This window comes from Catharus ustulatus, chromosome 5, assembly GCF_009819885.2.
Source record: "Catharus ustulatus isolate bCatUst1 chromosome 5, bCatUst1.pri.v2, whole genome shotgun sequence".
Classification (NCBI taxonomy): domain Eukaryota; kingdom Metazoa; phylum Chordata; class Aves; order Passeriformes; family Turdidae; genus Catharus; species Catharus ustulatus.
Genome location: NC_046225.1, coordinates 38,922,090 through 38,940,239, shown reverse-complemented (window position 1 = coordinate 38,940,239; position 18,150 = coordinate 38,922,090). Strand labels below are relative to the sequence as shown.

General features: G+C 41.6%; 1 protein-coding gene across 7 annotated transcripts in view; it reads right to left on the bottom strand.

Annotated features, from left to right (window-relative positions):
- Positions 1-15,388, bottom strand: part of WDR17 (WD repeat domain 17) — a 63,779-nt gene extending 48,391 nt beyond the window's left edge. Inside the window, exons 1-2 of one of the 7 annotated variants that reach the window (XM_033060292.2) lie at positions 4,698-5,593; positions 2,954-3,054 (exon numbers count right to left, since the gene is read on the bottom strand). In XM_033060292.2, coding sequence (XP_032916183.1) covers positions 2,954-3,019 — 66 coding nt within the window. In that variant the 5' untranslated portion in view covers positions 3,020-3,054; positions 4,698-5,593. Of the gene's footprint in view, positions 1-2,953; positions 4,275-4,697; positions 5,594-14,934; positions 15,221-15,298 lie in introns of those variants that run through there. The other 6 variants (XM_033060295.1, XM_033060296.2, XM_033060297.1 and 3 more) reach the window with 6 other exon arrangements.
- Positions 15,389-18,150: the final 2,762 nt, after the last annotated feature.

Genomic DNA, 18,150 nt, shown 5'->3' with positions numbered 1-18,150 from the left:
CAAAGCACCCCGCCTCCTCCCCGAGCCGCGGCAATGGCGGCGCGCACTTCCCGCCGTCCCCCCGGGCCGCGGCAATGGCGGCGCGGGGCTCCCGCCGGCTCCCCGAGACGCGGCAATGGCGGCGCGCACTTCCCCCCCCCCTCCCTGGGCCGCGGCAATGGCTGCGCAGGGCTCCCGTCGGCTCCCGGAGCCGCGGCAATGGCGGCGCCCCCCCCACGTCAGCTCCCCGGGCCGCGGCAATGGCGGCGCTTCCCCCCCGTCGGCTCCCCGGGCCGCGGCAATGGCGGTGCGGCCCCCCCGCGTCCTCCCTGGGCCGCGGCAATGGCGGCGCCCCCCCCCCGTCGGCTCCCGGGGCCGCGGCAATGGCGGCGCCCCCCCCCCCGTCGGCTCCCCGGGCCGCGGCAATGGCGGCGACCCCCCCCGTCGGCTCCCGGGGCTGCGGCAATGGCGGCGCCCCCCGCCCCCCCCCCCCCCCCCCACCTCTCCTCCCCGGGCCGCGGCAATGGCGGCGCCCCGCCCCCCCCCCCCTCCTCCCCCGGGCTGCAGCAGAGGAGGAAAGAAGAGAGCTCTCCCGCCTCTCTCCCCGCCCCCCGTGCTGCCTGCAGGGAGCCTGGGCAACACGGTAATACTGTAACAATTGCGAAATGCCGGCTTTTACTGGCCGGTGCTTGGCTCGGCACTCTGGCTGGCACGTCTGGGGTTGTAAATGTCAGAAAATTATTAATATATTAGCCGCACCCGACTATTAGCCGCACTTCCGGGTTTCCACCAAAATTTTTGTCAAATTGCTGCGGCTTGTATTCGTGAAATTACTGTACTAATGCAGGTCTCTGAATAGTCTGACACAATACACACTACTCAAGCAACTGTTATGGGCAAATGACAAATAAAGTCTGACTGTAAAAGCAGTGACTATCACAATGTAGAAGAATGTAGAAAATTATGTAGCTTTACATTTACTTCTCTACACAAGTGAAGTCCTTCATACTTTCCAGGAGAATTCTATCAAGGTAGTCTACTGCTTATTAAAGTGCCAGGCTGGTTGCTAGTTTACCACTAAGCAGTAGTATTTTTTCTAATTTTATGCAATTTTCTAATTGTATGCAATTCATGGTACAAAGGCCATCTATAGGTCTCAGATAATGAGAAGGCTAACCATAGTCACAAAGAGGGTGCCTTGGACAAGGCTTTGAATTTCAACAAGATTCCTCAAAAATACCAGAAGCTTTGGCTAGACTCTTGCAACCAGAATTTGCAGATGACATTTCCTAACCTATGACAACCTAGAAAGTGTTCAAAATGTACATTCACTTATCCAGACACTGACCAGGAAAAGAACACCAGGATTTAAAAGATTCTTTGAAATGAGCAAGTGTTCTACTAGTGTTCACAGCCATTTCAAACCTCCACAAGAAACTTGGACTCAAATCACTACCAGAACTGATTTAACCACAGGATCTCTGGTTTCAAAACGGAAGAAGTTGTGGACCTTTCTTTAAACTTTGAAACTTGAAATCATAGCCTGAAACTCTTTTACAGAAACAATCACTCAAAATAAAACCCAAATATATAAATTGATAGATAGATATCCTTCCTAGAAAATATAAGGCAATAACATTAAAAAATAATAACATAGTAAGTCTTACAAAATAGTGGGTTTGACTGTCTTGACTACACTATTTGTACATTTAACTAGAATACCCTTTATTGTGCAACTTTAACAGGAAAATCTAAAGAGCCATACTAGGTTTGAAACCAAGCATAGAGAAATGCTGACATTTTTAATATACATCACCACCAATGTTGGACTACACAACTAATCGATATGAAACCATCTAGCAGTGATAACAAAGCCATTATCTATGGAATATTGCTTAACCATAGTTTGCAGATAATGTGTGTAATACACAGAAACATGTATAAAACCATGTCTGATCACAGTATGAAGCATCTAGGAGTCTGCAAAAGATTCTGTTCTCGTCTTCCAATCCAGAGTTACAACAATCACCACGGATGCTTTTCTGCTTGCAAATTGCCAAGACTGTTCTGATTTCAGATAAAGTTACCTCTTGACGCATCTCACATCTGAATCCCTGATGAGAGCTATTAAAAGGCAATTCTACATCTGAAACATCCATATCATGAGTGACATGAAAATGGGAACAGTGGAACAGTATTAATACCTACCAGTTTTTTATACTTAGGAGCATATAGCTGGCATTATCAAGTAATACACAATAATAAAATGAAAGCAGCTGCTATTCTAATTCATTAGTTGACGATATACTGTGAAAACAAGAAGAAATCCCAGAAGCATAAGGTACCATAAAAGAGCTTAATACAGTAAAATAAATGTGACCCATATTCATTTCCCACCACAAATCTATGAAAGCAGCTGTCAACATGCAGCTAATAAATGCTAAAAAAAAAAATCCAAGTTATCCTGCAAATGTTGCTATAGTAACAACTCCTCCTCAGAAAAATGTTAATAAAAACACAAAGCTATCCAAGATACAACTTGGAAATTACCCTAGGTGAATTTAGTATCTCCCAAATTTTTTTTTTACCCTATTACTAATTATAACTATTTTATGTTATTCCATACACGGTATATCAATTCCTTCTAATTCAATCAAATGAAATGCTTGCTTTCCATCTCACTGCATATGAAAAAAATACTAATTAATTATTAAATTATGCAACCTAAAAAATGCAAGTAGGTGGTTGTCACACTTCCAGTAACTTTTATCCAGCTAGGAACATTAATTTTCAAAAAGATCATTTTGAATATGTTTTATTTATGTTTTGAGACCTCACTAAAACTACTTAAAATCTCTTCCTAGTACCACTACAGAAATACTACTTTTGATACTATCAATATAATAATAAATAGCTTAAAGAAGAAAAATATAAACGTAGTAAAAGAGAAAATATTGCTTTAAGCAATTCTTACTCTTTGTTGTCCTTCATACCAATCATCTTCATCAAACCAGTGGGAAATATAAGTCATCCAAGCCATGAAAGAAGGCACAGTTGAAATAAAAAATACAAGACCTAAACACATATAAGTATAATAAGTCCTGTGCTAAAATTTACTCAACACTACAACTACTCAAGATCAGATCTGAAGCTCAAGATCAGATCAAGCTACTCAAAGATCAGATCTGAAATCTGTAGCATGATTTGAGATTATTGTTTTAAATTCATAAATATGTAATCTGAAATACTTTTAACAGCAATTTAAATGCTCTACCTACTGGATTTTCTAATGGAAAACAGAAATCAATACTAAAACAATTAATAGATTATATATTCCAGTATTTAAAATTAAAGCAGATTAGTGCTTCAAGATTGATTTGCTATGCTTCTGAGCCCTGAAAATGAGGTGTTGTCTGAGTAATTCTTATCTGTCTCCTAAAAAATCATTTTCCTTTTTCAAAAATGTACAGTCTACAAAATGCAGTTCAATGCACAAAAGCTTATACCAAAATGTAAAATATCCTCAGAATCATGGGGAATGATTTGTTTTGGTTATATAGGGAGTGGTTTCAATTGACACAGTAGGAGGGGCCAAAATTACCGCAAATACCGAGCATAGGTTTAACATTTTTTTTAAGAGGGGAAAAAAATAAATCTGTAACACCATTGTTCACAGCCAGCAGAGCCTAAAGGGCTCATCCGCAGCCACCAGCACTGGTTGAAAAATGTAAAACGCCTAATTTAACTAATTCATTGGAATGGATCTGCTTATTTTCTTTTCCCCAGAAGAGGTTCATGTATCTGACAGCATTTATTCCTTCCAAGGCAGTATCCTTTTCTGGCATGCTGCCAAGCTTCACGTTAGATTTCACAGTGCATTATGCCAATGAAGATGAAAGGTAAAAAGGAATAGAAGCTGTACTACCCCATTTCAGTACTGCAGCAATATACTTCATCAGCTGTGCTGCTTAGGAGATGTTATCATACAAATCTTCCTGAGTGCATGGTTACAGCAGCTATCAAATCCTCAACAGAGATTGTGCAGACCTAAAAAAAACCCCAGTTTCCTAAGAAACCTAGGATCCAGACAACCTCTGCCTTTCTATACTGACTTAACAAGCTGTTCCCCACAGTTTGCAATATAATGCATGCAAAAACTAAACAGGGAAGTTCATTGTCTAATCAAGAAACAAACAAAGCAAAGTAGGAAAAGAACAGTATGTGGAAGTACCAGATACTAACTGGTCAACCATTTACTTACTATTTCCACAGAGTAATTCTGTGTCATCACCTGCTCTACCCCAGAATGTCTAGTTTCCATTAAGGGTACTGTATAGGCAGGTGACATTTTCCAAGGGCATAAAGAAAAGCAGCAATACTTTTGGTTCCCAATCATTTAGTCAGAAATTCTGACATCCAATGAGGGAAAAAAAAAGACCATACATATAAATTACACATGCAAAACCATAAATATTTAAATCAAGACACCCAGTAATAGGAAGTAGCATTCTAAGGTTACCAGATTATTTGTAGTTATAAAGTCCTCCATGTAAATGGATACAGAACACAAGAATATACAGAAGAAATTCCTACAACCATGCTGAAATTTTTCTAATTACTTGCCCTTTGAGTTTTCAGCTCAAAAATTAACTATGCAAAGTGCACAGAATTGCATAGTCTCACAAACTGTATGAGAAACATAGGACTAAATCAGTCACCTCAAAGCACAGTGCTGAAGAAATCCCCGACCATAACCATGGTCTACGAGCAAACAATAAAAATGTTGCTTAGGTACCACATCTGTGAACAAAAATTTTACAAATTGTTAAAACATAAATACAATATTACTGCTTGACACACATGAAAATAATGGTTTCAAGTAAATTAATACTTGCCGATTAACGAAAGTCTTTGCTTTCAGGCTGTTCTGTATTTTTTATAAGGGCATATACTATCACTGAGAATCTTGATCAAGAATTACAAGTAGTTCAATAATAACAAACTTTTTTCTCTTCTAGGCCTGGAGCTGTTCCACCATCTATGTAAACTTCTTTCTCTTTTATGCCTATGTATCGGTTTTGCAGGCCTGGTTTCTGGAAGAGAGATGGAGGGGGCACAGAGGTGGCTTCCAGGAGAGGCTGCTGGAAGCTTCCACCATGCCTGGCAGAGCCAATCTCTGATGGCTCTGAAGATGGACATGCTGCTGGTCAAAGCTGGTCCAGTGATAACATATTAAAGAAGGAAATCACAACAAAGCACACACAGTTTTTTCTAGTCAGAGAAGAGGAGGAGGTGAGAACCTGTGATGGAAACAATATGGGGACGCCAAAGTCAGCGCAGGAGGGAGAGGAGCTTTTCCAGGTGTCAGAGCTGAGATTCCTCTGCAGACCACGGTGAGAGAGCTGCGCCCCTGCAGCCCATGGGGATCCATGGGGATCCATGGGGATGCAGACATCCACCCACAGCCCATGGGGATCCATAGGCGATGCAGAGATGCATCCACAGCCTGTGGCAGAAGTGCCCATGGCAGAGTGGGTGGATGCCTGGAGGAGGCTGTGATCCAATGGAAGACCCAGTGGAGAGAGAGGTCCCTGCTTCCATGCTGGAGCAGCCTGTCCTTGGAGGACTGCACCCTGTGGAAGAGTGACAGACGCTGCAGCAGTTTTGGGAGGATTCCTACTCGTGAGAGTGGATCCAACTGGAGAGATTCATGCAGAAGTGTCTCCCATGGAAGGGACCCCACGGTGTAGCAGGGGTAGGACTCCTCTCCCTGTGCTGAGGAAGAAAACCTTGAGTGATGAACTGACAAATCCCCATGCTCTGTCTCCCTTCACTGTCAGGGGGAAGGACGAAGGGTTTGGGGGGAAAAAGATGTTTTTAAGAGCTTGTTTTACTTCTCCTTATCCTCCTCTGATTTTGTTTGTAATAAATTTACTTTGTATTGTTATGTTGATCCTCTTTCGCCCTTGGAGGGTTTTTTTTTTTCTCCCAGTCCTTAACTCGTGAACCCTTCACTAATTTTTCTCTCTTCTGCCCAGCTGTGGCAGGGGAGGGTGAGCAAGAAGCTTTTGTGAGTGCCTGGAGTTTGACCAGTGTCAAATCACAACAGTCTGTAGCTGCTCCACCATCTATATGATCTGAGTTTTTTAGTCTCAATACCAACCTGTCAAAAGAATGAGTCTCTCAAGACAGACAAACTCTGTGACTCACATTTAGTTTCAGCATCATCAGGGAAGTATGGGATAAAATGGACATGTATACTGTATTATCCTTTCAATAAACTGGTAAATACCTTCAACTCAAAAGTACAGATGTAATTAAAATCCTCTCACGATAGCAGATGGGAATTTAAACGGCTTACAATTTAAAAAATCTGTTACAATTACATGTAAATAAATTAAGAAGTTTGGTGTTAAATTATACATGAAAAATAGAGACAAGAAAGACTGAAAATGCATTATGGGGCAATGATATGTTTTATCCTATTTCATCATTCATCTCCCAAGTACTGGAAAAACTATTATACTATAGTATGCTGGTTTTGGCTAGGGTAGAATTAGTTTTCTTTCCAGTTGCTGGTATGGGAATGTGTTTTGGGTCTGTGCTGAACAGAATTGACAACACAGAGATTATAATTAATATAAATTACACAGAGCCAAGGCATTTTCTGGGGGTGCATATGAGGTAGTAAGGAAATTCAAGCTTGGAGAGCTGACCCCAATTGACCAAAGGGATATTCCAGACCATACTAACCATGCTAAGTACATAAAGTGAGGGGAAGAAGGATGGGCGGGGAGACATTCAGAGTAATGTGTTTGTCTTCCCAAGTAACCATTGAGGGGTCCTGCTCTCCTGGAGATGGTTGAGCACCTACCTGCCCATGGGAAGCAGTGAAAAAACTCCTTGCTTTGCTTTGCTTGTGTGCTTGGCTTTTGATTTCCCTATGAAACTATCTTTACCTCAACTCAGGAGTTCTCTGGTTTTTACCCTGCAGATTCTCTCCCCAGTCCTGCTGGTGGGGGATTGAGAGAGTAGTTGAGTGGGTGAGTGAGGCTTAACTGTTGATTGGGGTTAAACCGTGATACACAAATATAACAAAACATATGTATAAGATGAATAAAACTATGTATACTTAATATTATAATAAAATATGAAAAATCTCAAAGCGTTCTATCTCTTAAATTGATGTAATTAATATTAATATTATTAAATGTTTTAAAGTAACTTAGTATGCTCTTAACCTAAAGTCCAGTTGGTAGCTCCAGTGAAGTGTCCTTTGATCTCAATTTAAGGACAACAAAATGTACCATAAGAGATCAGACCAAAAGAGACATCTTCAAGGCATATACAGTCTTACAATATATTGCCCAATACATTTGTTTGCAATATTCTAGAAGAAATAAAAAAAGACAAAACATCCTATTCATTTAATGTAGAAAAAATTGTTTAATTCTTGAGCTGACACATGAGAATGGCATGAAACTGTGTCAGGGCATGTTCAGATTAGACATTATGAAATGGTTCTTCAACAAGGGGGTGGTCAGTCACTAGGACAGATTCTTCCTGAAGCTTCCATCACACCAAACCATTCAGATTCCACTGAGCATCTGGACAATGCTCTTAGTCATGTGGTTTAGTGAGGAGCAGGACATTGGACTCAATGTTGCTTACAGACCCCTTCAAACTTGATATATACTATGATTCTATGATCAAACTTGTGCTACGGACATTTCACAATCTTCCCTTTGAAACTAGGTAATCTCATTTTAGCTCATTTCAGATTGACTAGGAATAAATACAAAAAACCTAAAGCACTCAGAAGGAAAAAGTGGAAGGGATGTTGAAAATTATGATGCTTTAGCATATGAACATCACAATGTGTCGTTAAAGTTCAGCACTACAATAATCAAGAATTACAAGATACTAAATACATCCACTCTTAAAAACAGCAGTTATTTTCTCTTCATATTTTATATTAAAGTTGATCTTCTGGAAATTCCAGTGCAGATATCTGTTTATTATGAGAACAAACTACTACCTAGCTCTTTACAGAACACATGAGCCTAAAAATCTAGAATATGCTGGAAAGTATACTGGCCTCAACCTCTACACACTAAAAAAAGGTACCTAAATATAACATATATGTATAATTTACCCAAAAAACAGAATATAAAAGATTACAGTAATTTCACGACCATAAGCCACACCGGACTACAAGGCGCACCTCCGGGAGTCAGCAAATTTCACAACTTTGTACATTATATAAGGTGCACCAGACTATAAGGCGCACTTTTTTTTTGCAGCGAAGATCCGTGCCCTGCGCAACAAAGTAACGAATTAGTAACAGAATTGCGCGATTGCAGGGTTTACTAGGAGGTGCTCAATTATTTTTCAGAGATTGGCGTAGGCTTTAAACGCAGCCCCAAGCGTCCTCCCCGTGTGCGGGCCCCAGCACTCCTGCCCACCCCTGGTGCCGGCTGGCAAGGCACGGCTCAGGGCGGCCGCAGCTCGCGGCGGTTCGGGGCGGCTCAGGGCCGCCATGGCTCAGGGCAGCTTGGGGCAGCTCGAAACCGCTGTGGCTCAGGGCCGCCACGGTTCGGAGCGGCTCGGGGCCACCGCAGTTCAGGGCGGTTCGGGGCGGCTTGGGGCTGCCGTGGCGCGGCTCACACTTCTGGGTTGGTTCGGGGTGGCCGTGGCTCGTGACTTCTGCGGCAGCCCGCTCCCTCCCTCCCTGCGCCGCCCCGGCAGCTCTGTGCAGCTCTGGGAGCCCTGTGCCCCTCCGGTGCTCCAGGTGCCCCGAGCCGTGCCAGGAGCCCCGCGCCCCCCTGGGCTTTTCCCCTGCACTGGCGCAGCCCCGATTCTGGTGCAGTCCTGATGCCGATGGGCTCACACCGTGCCGGAACAGCCCCAATGCCAGCGAGCTCGCTCCGCGCTGGCACAGCCCTGATGCCGGCGCTGCCTCGATGCCGGCAGGCCCATCCCGCGTCAGCACTGCCCCGATCTCGCCAGGCTCGCCCCACGCCGGCACTGCCCCGATGCCGCTGGGCTCGCCCCGGCCCGGTGCTCCCCTGATGCCGCCACCGGGCGGGTTCTGCTCGGTCGGGGCTGTTGCGGGCTCACACTTCCAGGTTGGCAAATTTCGCAACTTTGTCCATATATAAGGTGCACCGGACTATAAGGTACATGTCCAGGTTCGGACCAAAATTTTTGTCAAAAGGGCGCGCCTTATAGCCGTGAAATTACTGTACTTATGAAAATAATAGCCTATATTGCATTAGAATGAACAAACTGATGCTACTCTCTCATATTATCTGGCAATATCAGAAGTCAGCCATGCACTTCAGTAATGAATAAAGATTTTCAGAAATGGATGAGAGGTAAGAAACCTCAATTTTGACTTTTACCACAAAATTTGCTGTTAATTAATAATTTGTTAATATACTGCAACAAATCACCCATGCACTTTTTTTCCCAAATACATCTTTAACCACTGTTACTGTTTCTCCTTAACTATTATATACAGAAATATTTAGACATTTGTCTGTATAACTTCTATAAAAAGCCATGTTTGTTACATTCTTGCCATAAATCAATAGCATTATATATGTTTCAAAATTAAGAATTATTTTCAAATAATTCAATTTTTACCTAAGAATTTTTTATTTTTGCTGTACTCAATTCTGTGAGAAAAATTCTTGCCAATCCATGTAGACATAATTTCATAGTATGTCTCATCATAACTCCAAAAATTATCTGTCTTAACTACTGAATTACTAAAGATCAACATGCTGTGACTTTGCATTGAGGACAAAACTCCTTATAGGAATGTCTTCATAACAAAAATGCACAAGTAACCCAAGAACAAATACTAGAAAAATTCCTTAAATTACAAAAATATAGGAATTCATTTCTTTCATAATTTATATGCCATTATGCAGATTCATAACACCAACAACTGCAGTAAAGAAGTCAGTTAAATCCTCAGGTTTTATTTATTAATTAGCACTTACACTGAGAACACAAAGCACGTAATGATGCCAAACATCCTAACAGACAATGCTTAGAGTAAAGCTGTGCAAGAACCAATCATATGATAATGACACAGTAAACCTATACCTCAGTGATCTAATGTCATACAAGGTCAGGAAGAATTAGATTACCCTAGACTTCCCCAACTCCTATCAAGGTACTAATGGCACAAACATAGCAGGGATCTAAACAGGTGTTCTTTTAAAATTTTTCCCTCACTTGCTCTTTCCCAACAAGCTGTATGGATTTATCAGGACATGACATACAGAACAACCAGGGCACCTAACAGTGATTAGAATAAGCTGTTAGTAACAGATGTACAACGCTATCATCACCACCAGATCTACACTGGGCTGAGACTTCCACACAACCTTCTCACAAGCTACTTTTAAGATTGAGCTTTATCACTTTATAGAGGAGATTAAGCTTTAGCTACCAACAATAGCAGTGGATTGGACTTGATCATGTATCTTCTTAAAGATGTTCCATAACTGGATCTTCAAAATAAATGCAATGAAGTTTTATAGCTTTTTCCAAGAAAATAAATTATCATCTCTTCAGAAAAAAACCCATAAGTTTGTATGTATATATTTATAGTATCACTTTTACTATGGCTTAGCAGACACCGCTTTAATTCTGTGAAGAATACATATAAGAAATGGCAACATTAAATATCTCCAGTTGTGTCCTTGGTCAAAAAAGACAAAAAGGGCACACAGTATATTTACAGGGGAAAATTACAGTCTTATTCATAAAACTATGTCTATATTGAAATACTTGTCTCAGTTTCACAATCACTACTCATATAAAATTCGAACGTAGTCAACATCAGAAAGTGCCCCAGTTATGATTCAACCTGGCAGGTAGCTAATTCCACACGGCCACTTGATGATTTTTTGGTCTGACAAAAAACAGTTCATATGCCAAAAATCATATTGCATGTATTTTTTTTGTAGCATGATCACAAAATTTTATCTACCTCTACTAAGTGATTCCATTCTAAAATATTCTTCAGATACATGTCAGATTCTAATAAATTTAGATTATAATAGTGCAAATCCTGTCAGGAATTATAATGCACACATTATAAATAAATATTTTAATTATATCAACTTTTTATACTATAGTTGGGTGATTTGAATGCTAAGATAAATTAAATACTAATTACTATAAAGTACACTTCTAAGGCAGATAGAAGAAGTAACATAATCACTCCCTCATGTACCAAAAATTTACCTATGAAGAAAAAAATGTCAACAGTTGTAACCCAAAAGAGACCACAAAGAAAATAAACTGAAAGTAGGAAAATAATTTAATGAAATAAAACAAATTCGTTCTAGCTGTGAAACTCGAGGTAGTATTTAAAATCAACTGTATTAATTAATGTATTTGCTGAGATAAGAAAGGTTGAACAGTCAAAGTGGGGATGACATCCAGCTGTATATCAACTTATTAAGTTTTCAAATTTGAGCTAGGCCTTAAAGCAGGATGTGGGCAATAACTTAATTTTATTAGAAAAACAGGTCAACACCTGAAAAGTTTGTTTCCAATATAATGTTCTAAAACATGAGATTTTCTGCCCTAGGAATTTTTAGAGAGCAGTCAGGTTAACAGATTTGTTCAGACACCTCAGAGTCACTTGTGCCCAAATATCCATTAAGGCAAAAGAAATCTCAAAAAGCAAGCATCGCAACAAACCCCAAAATAATAAACTCTTTTACTGTAACAAGATTGCCCTTGTTTCTCTGGGAAACCAGAATGGGATAGAGCTACATACCTGTTCACAGCCAGCACTTAAGTATAAAGATGAGCTTAGGTTAGGAATAAATGATTAGTGTCAGGAAGAGCTGTTCTCAACACCAACCACACACTTGACTGCGGAAGGCTTAATCTTTCTTTCCTGAAATCTAAACCAATGTATGAAACTGATCTCCTGGATCTGACATGTCCTCTTTCACTCAAACATCATCAGTCCTCCATCACAGGTATTTTCACACAATAGAAAACTATTTGAAAAGAAAGTTAGGAGAATGAAAATAGTGGCATTAATTAGTTCTCTTAGACCTTGATTAACATATACGGGGTAAAAAAAATTAAATATCATCAACTCTAACATAAAAATTCCAAATCACTCTTTAGCCAGATTGAAAAAGAGAACACAGAAGTTTAAAACCAAAAAATTAGGTTTCAGACTGTCAACAAACTAGGCCATTTATGTCTCAATAAGCAAGAAGTTACAGAGCATTTTTTCTAATGGTACAAGTAAATGTCAACAATTACACCTAAGACAGAAACAAACTAGATCTTAAAACATGTAACTCATTCATAGGGATGAGATAAATGCTGTGTGTGGTCCAACTATAGTACATCAAGCAGAATGGAATCAATCAAAAAGAGAGAAAGAGGGAAAAAATCCCTACAAAATCATTTTAACATTGGATGCAATAAACCATGGGAAAAGTATGAGCCACCAACAGGATGTAGCCAGAAGAAATATACAACATATAAGGAAAGATATTGTTAATACAGAAGGAGCCTAACATCATTATATCAGTCATTCATGCATTCATTCATGCATTATGTTTGGTTAGCACATTCCAGAGAGACAGATTTAAACATTTAAATACAGGGGTTTAAAAATTAATGAAACAAGGAGGCATTTATCAGAGATACAGAAATGTTATATGAATCAAGATATCATACATGCTAAGCAGCTGCGTTCAGATTGGTCACATTGGCTAGAAGGTCAGTAAGGGCTCCTGAACCTGAGGCAAATTTATAGCAACGTAGAAGCATTAAGGAAAAAAACTTCACTAAGCAGAAGAAAGGCAGTATTAACCGCATCACTATAAGATCTATAATATACAGCCCAAGAGAAAAAAAAAATTACATCAATCCTCTTCCACTGCAACAACTTCTTCTGAGTGCCTCTACCATCAATAAATAGGAAATTAGATACTAGACAACAACAACAAAAAAGATTCACCACTGATGAAAATCTTAAAAATCACTATTTATCAACTTGTTTACTTACAGTTTTCCACATACAATTAAACAAAGTAGTCCAAGTGAAAAAATGTAAGAAGACTTAGTCCAGACAACAGTGCAGTCAAGGCCATCAGTATAAATTAAAACACCAGCAAAGAAAGACCTGGAAGAGGCGAGTTCCTACACTTGACACTGCTTCAAGAACTAATAAAGGGTATTGTCAACAAATAAAAACAGTCAGCAAAGTTCTGCAGGCCTTTACTGACAACCAAATAAATCCCACATATACCAGAAGAAAACAAATTCTCCAGCCAGTATTGAATAGGATAAGGAATAAATGGCCCTAATGGATACAGCCAGGGCTGCTTATAGGATGCAAGTAGAGAAAAGATTACCATAAAAGCTTCTGCCTTTCTCCAGTGCCTGTAGTACAGATCAGCTGCTGCCATAAATAATGGCTAGTCTGAGTGACAGGATGTCACTGAATTGCCTACACCCTACAGGGGAATTCACAGTTCTTGTAGCCACTTTCTGTAATTCAAATGTTATATTGCTATCTACTTCTCCTCTTGTGCTGCCTATATTTTGCTATATAAAACAAATAATGTCAGTTATATATCATCACCACCAGGACTTGCTGAAGTTACTCTTACTGCCCACATCAACTTTAATTCACAGACTGCAGGAAGAGGAAATAATGCTTTCCCTAAATTATAATCTCCTATTACCACTTCTAGAAATAAAATACTGAATTAAATAGACTATTAGGACTCACCAAGGACCTCCTTACATTGTTCTTGCTATGTGGGAATTTTCCTCATAGAGATGACCAAATGACAAGTTTATTGTGTGTTATGGGTCCTTGACCACAGCCAGAGTTACTCAAAGAGTCCAAGATTTGGTAAAATAAAACATAGAGAATGTTGAAACTGAGGAAGAAGACTTTAGATATCTTATCAGGGAGAATAATTCATAAGTGAAAAAATCAGTAAGTAAAACCATAGTCCCACAATATTTTAAAATGTTTGCATTATCTGTATCCATCCATGCACACTCCACACTACCTTTGCAAGTTCTTTATACCACCATGTCTCCATAAGGGTTACAACAATTTGTCGAAGATGACTACAGTCTTAACTGATGCTTCTGAGCAGTTTTGAAATGCAAAATATAAATAATGATAACACAAAGTAATCTAGACTGATTTGTGCAAGGCACTTATTCTCTAACAGAAACCTTAAAATGTATCAGTAACTTATACAGTTGTGCCTGTAATTGGGAAAGAAATTTCACAAGAGAGGTTCATTTTCCTTATTTTAGAACCACAAAAAATTAGGAAGTGCAATGATTAGAACCTTGAACTTATTTTAAAACAGTGGGAAATATGCCTTGCCAGAAATAAAGCAAAATAACTCTGTACTAAAGTATGTTTACCATATGTGTTTCTCAACAGAATTCTTCCCGTTATACTCTTAGGAATAGCAGGTAGCTGCATAATGTCATGGCAAAATTTTTAAACGGTACAAAACCAGAAGGCTCATGACTCCTATACAAACCTTCTAGAATTAGAGAGACAATGAAATTCCTAACCCATGAAATTTTTGAAAGACTAAGTGCATGGCAATCAGAAAGAAACTCTTGAACCAACAGAGTTTAGTGCTCAAAAAGGACATTTCCAGGTATTTATTTTCTATATCACGCCATGGTTAAGCCCATTATTAAGGATAGTAGGGTCTTTATTAATTCTAAAATCCAGGATTATGTTCTGCACTGCAGCATTACAAGTAATTAAAGATCTTGCTCGGACTTTGGTTTCATACCTGCCATCTTCAACCCTTCCAAAACAGTTTCTCAAATTGTTGTATGACAATGACTATGTAAAGCAACATCTCTTCAGATATTAGGAGAATTTACCGAACAGAAAAAAAAAAAACCCACCTTGAATTTATTTCTTCATTTGCAGAGTCTGCTGTCTTAAATTCACTTTCACAAGCTTTGCTTACTTAGCTTGTAGTTTGCTTTTGTACTTGAATGATTTTTTTTTTTTTTTAAATTCTCTAAGCTTGATTTTGCTTCCCCCTCCCACACTCGCCCCAGCTGGGAAGAGCATTTATAGTATGAACAAGCACAAACCCCTCCCTCCCTGCGGAGGGCAAGCGTTTGCCACACAGCTTGCTTCTTATAGACATTGCTGCCCCCGCCTTTACTCTTTCTCAAGTTCATGTTTCCGCACCAGCACGCTTGTAGAGAGAGACACACACAGCAGGACAGTCCCCAAAACAGTGCAAAATCCCGACAATACCGTCAGACGGCTCCTGGATGCTTCAGACACCGCCCGCAGCCCCGAGAGCTCCCCGGGGCCGCTCCGTCCCCGGAGCGCAGGTGGGCGTAGGGCGGCGGGGCCCGGCCGAGCCCCGCACAGCGTCCCGGGCCGTGCCGTACCCCGCGGGGCAAGAAACGCCGCGCCGCGCCTCCCCTGCCCTGCCCTGCCGCGGGGGCGGCTGCCTGCCGCCCTGCCTGTCCGCCCGCAGAGCAGGACACGGAGTAGCCGGGCAGAGCGGAGCCGGGCACGGAGGGGCCGGGCAGAGCAGCGCCGGGCACGGCAGCGCCGTCTCCGGGCAACCCGCGCGCCCGCCCCCGACGGGCTCCTCGGCCGCGCGCCGCGGCCGCATTGCCGGGCAACGGGCCGGCCGCACGCGCACGCCGAGGAGCGCGGGCCGGGCCCCGCTGCTCTGCCCCACTGACAGCCGTGTCCGGCCGGGCCTGCGCCTCACGGGCTGGGGGCACCGCCGGGCTGCTGCCGGCGCCGCTGGGCTGCGGGGCCCTGAAGGTCTCTGCTGACCTTCGTGGTGCTGCGACTGTGTTCCGTGCGAGGGTGACGGGAGGTTTCAGAGCTCGCATTCCCCGTTACTCTGAGGGCACCAGAAACCAGGGCCAGGTGGGAAGGGCGGATTTTGCGCTCCCCGAGGATCTCCGGGGAGTGCTCGTCGGTCTCCAGACGTCCCAGCTATCAAGCTAAGCACTGTAACGAGACATGAAAATTGTCTCGTTTAGCTGTAGCTGCACCTCGTTCGCAGAGACCGTGCCTCCATGCTGAGGGGCTGAAAGGAACTGCAGACTAAGCGCACTAATCCTATCAAAGAGGAGGCACAAAACGCATCCCACCAGATCTCACTCCACCGGGGCTATCACGTACATATGTGGATTTATGATTCACAGACGCTTACAGGGCAGCATCCACTTGTTTTTTCTCTTCTACGTTTTTCCCTTCTCCAACTGTTTGTGCAGCTGTATAGTGGCTTGCAGTGTGGAACGTGTTTAGTGAAAAGGTTTATTTCCTCAAATTGTATTTCAACCAGAAGAATTTCCTGGTCCAACTCAGTTTATCACCTTACTATTGCTGTGTTTGTGTCAAAGTGATGCAAACGGTGGGAAGATACCCAATGAACTGTGCAAATACAGTCCCAAAGATAGTTCTTGATTTCTTTCAATAAAGCTAACACGATCCACTGTATCTGACATGTATACACACTCAAATAAGAAAAAATTATTTCTTACCCTGTCCTCTGCAAAAAAGCAACTTGTTGTTTGAGAAGATTTGTTGTACTGTGTAATTCCTGACAGATTCTTTTTTAGTAGAAGGAACTGAGAAGAGGTGGATAAGGAATCACTTTTTCTATCGTTTGCAGGGTAGAAAATTTACAATATACATCACCTGCCAGCGAAACTTTTCTTTAATTTGCTTCCTTCCTCGGAAAACTATGCTATGTTTTAACCTAAATGATTTTAAAGACCATATCAACCATACTTGGTCGTAGTCTCAAGCACTATTTCCCATATCCAACAACATTCATTACAAGAAGCAGGTGCAGACAGAGAATGGAACAAAAGGCCCTTAAGTATTATACTTTAGGAAAAGCTTATAGGAGAGATAAATGCAAAAAATATAAGGAAAAGAAATTTATTCTTTCACTCTTGATATTTTATCTTTTGGCAATTATAAACTATGAGATTCTTGTACTAAAAGTTGCACTCAAGGTCATGGTTATGTACTCTCTACATTTATCCACCATCCTAGACTTTTAATCTCCAAAATATCCCACAACACTGAACACTGTTTTTAAAGTCAGCATTTGCATTTGTTATTTTTAAACCATCCATCTGGAAATCCATGTGCTCCCTTTTTAATGATAGATAACAAATAATTTTCTGTTCAACTTTTTTGTCCACTCATTCTTTCCCAGCTCTTTCCAGCCAACCCTTTCACCAGTTGAAGAGATCTAGCCTATTTTCACTCTTAGATAAAATCTAACTGATAAATGCAAATTACCACACTTGTTGCCTTTATCTTCTCTAGTCATACTTCATTCTTTTGGTCTAGGGTGACTGGGACTGCTTAGAGGTTATTCCTAGAAAAGTGTCAAAGGATCAAAGGATCAAAGGATCGGTTCACAGGATCATAATATAGTAAAAGAGGGTGATTCAGACTAGAAGAACCTTCTCAGACAATCTAGTCAAACCTCCTGTTCAAAGCAGGGTGAGCTATGAGGACAGGACAGATTGCTCATGGTTTTATTTTGCCAGTCCTCCACTGAACTTACTCCCTTTTGTTGCCTTTCTTGTTGGGGGCCCAAAACTGGAAGCAGTATGACAGATGTCGCCTAAGATGTAGAGAGAAAGAAGCTAAAGATGTAAAACAGAAAACAGTTTTAATATTTTCTCTTATACATTCTAAGGATAGAAAACCTTCCCTTAAATAGAACTAAAGTAATTTCACGACCATAAGACGCACCGGACTATAAGGCGCACCCCCCTGGCAGTCGACAAAATTCGCAACTTTGTAGATCATATAAGGCGCACCGGACTATAAGGCGCACTTCTTTTTTGCAGCGAGGCTCCGCCCCCAGCTCCCCCCGCACGGTTGCTGGCCGAGGCCCCACCTCAACCTGGCAGTCATGGGCCCCCAGGCCCGCCTCCACCTGGCAGGGGCGGTGCCGCAGGCCCCCGGGCCCGCCTTCACCCAGTGGCCATGGGCCCCTGGGCCTGCCTGGACCTGGGAGGGGTGGTGCCGTGGGCCCCTGGGCCCGCCTCCACCCGGCAGCCATGGGCCCCTGGGCCTGCCTTCACCCGGCAGGGTCAGTGCTGCAGGCCCCC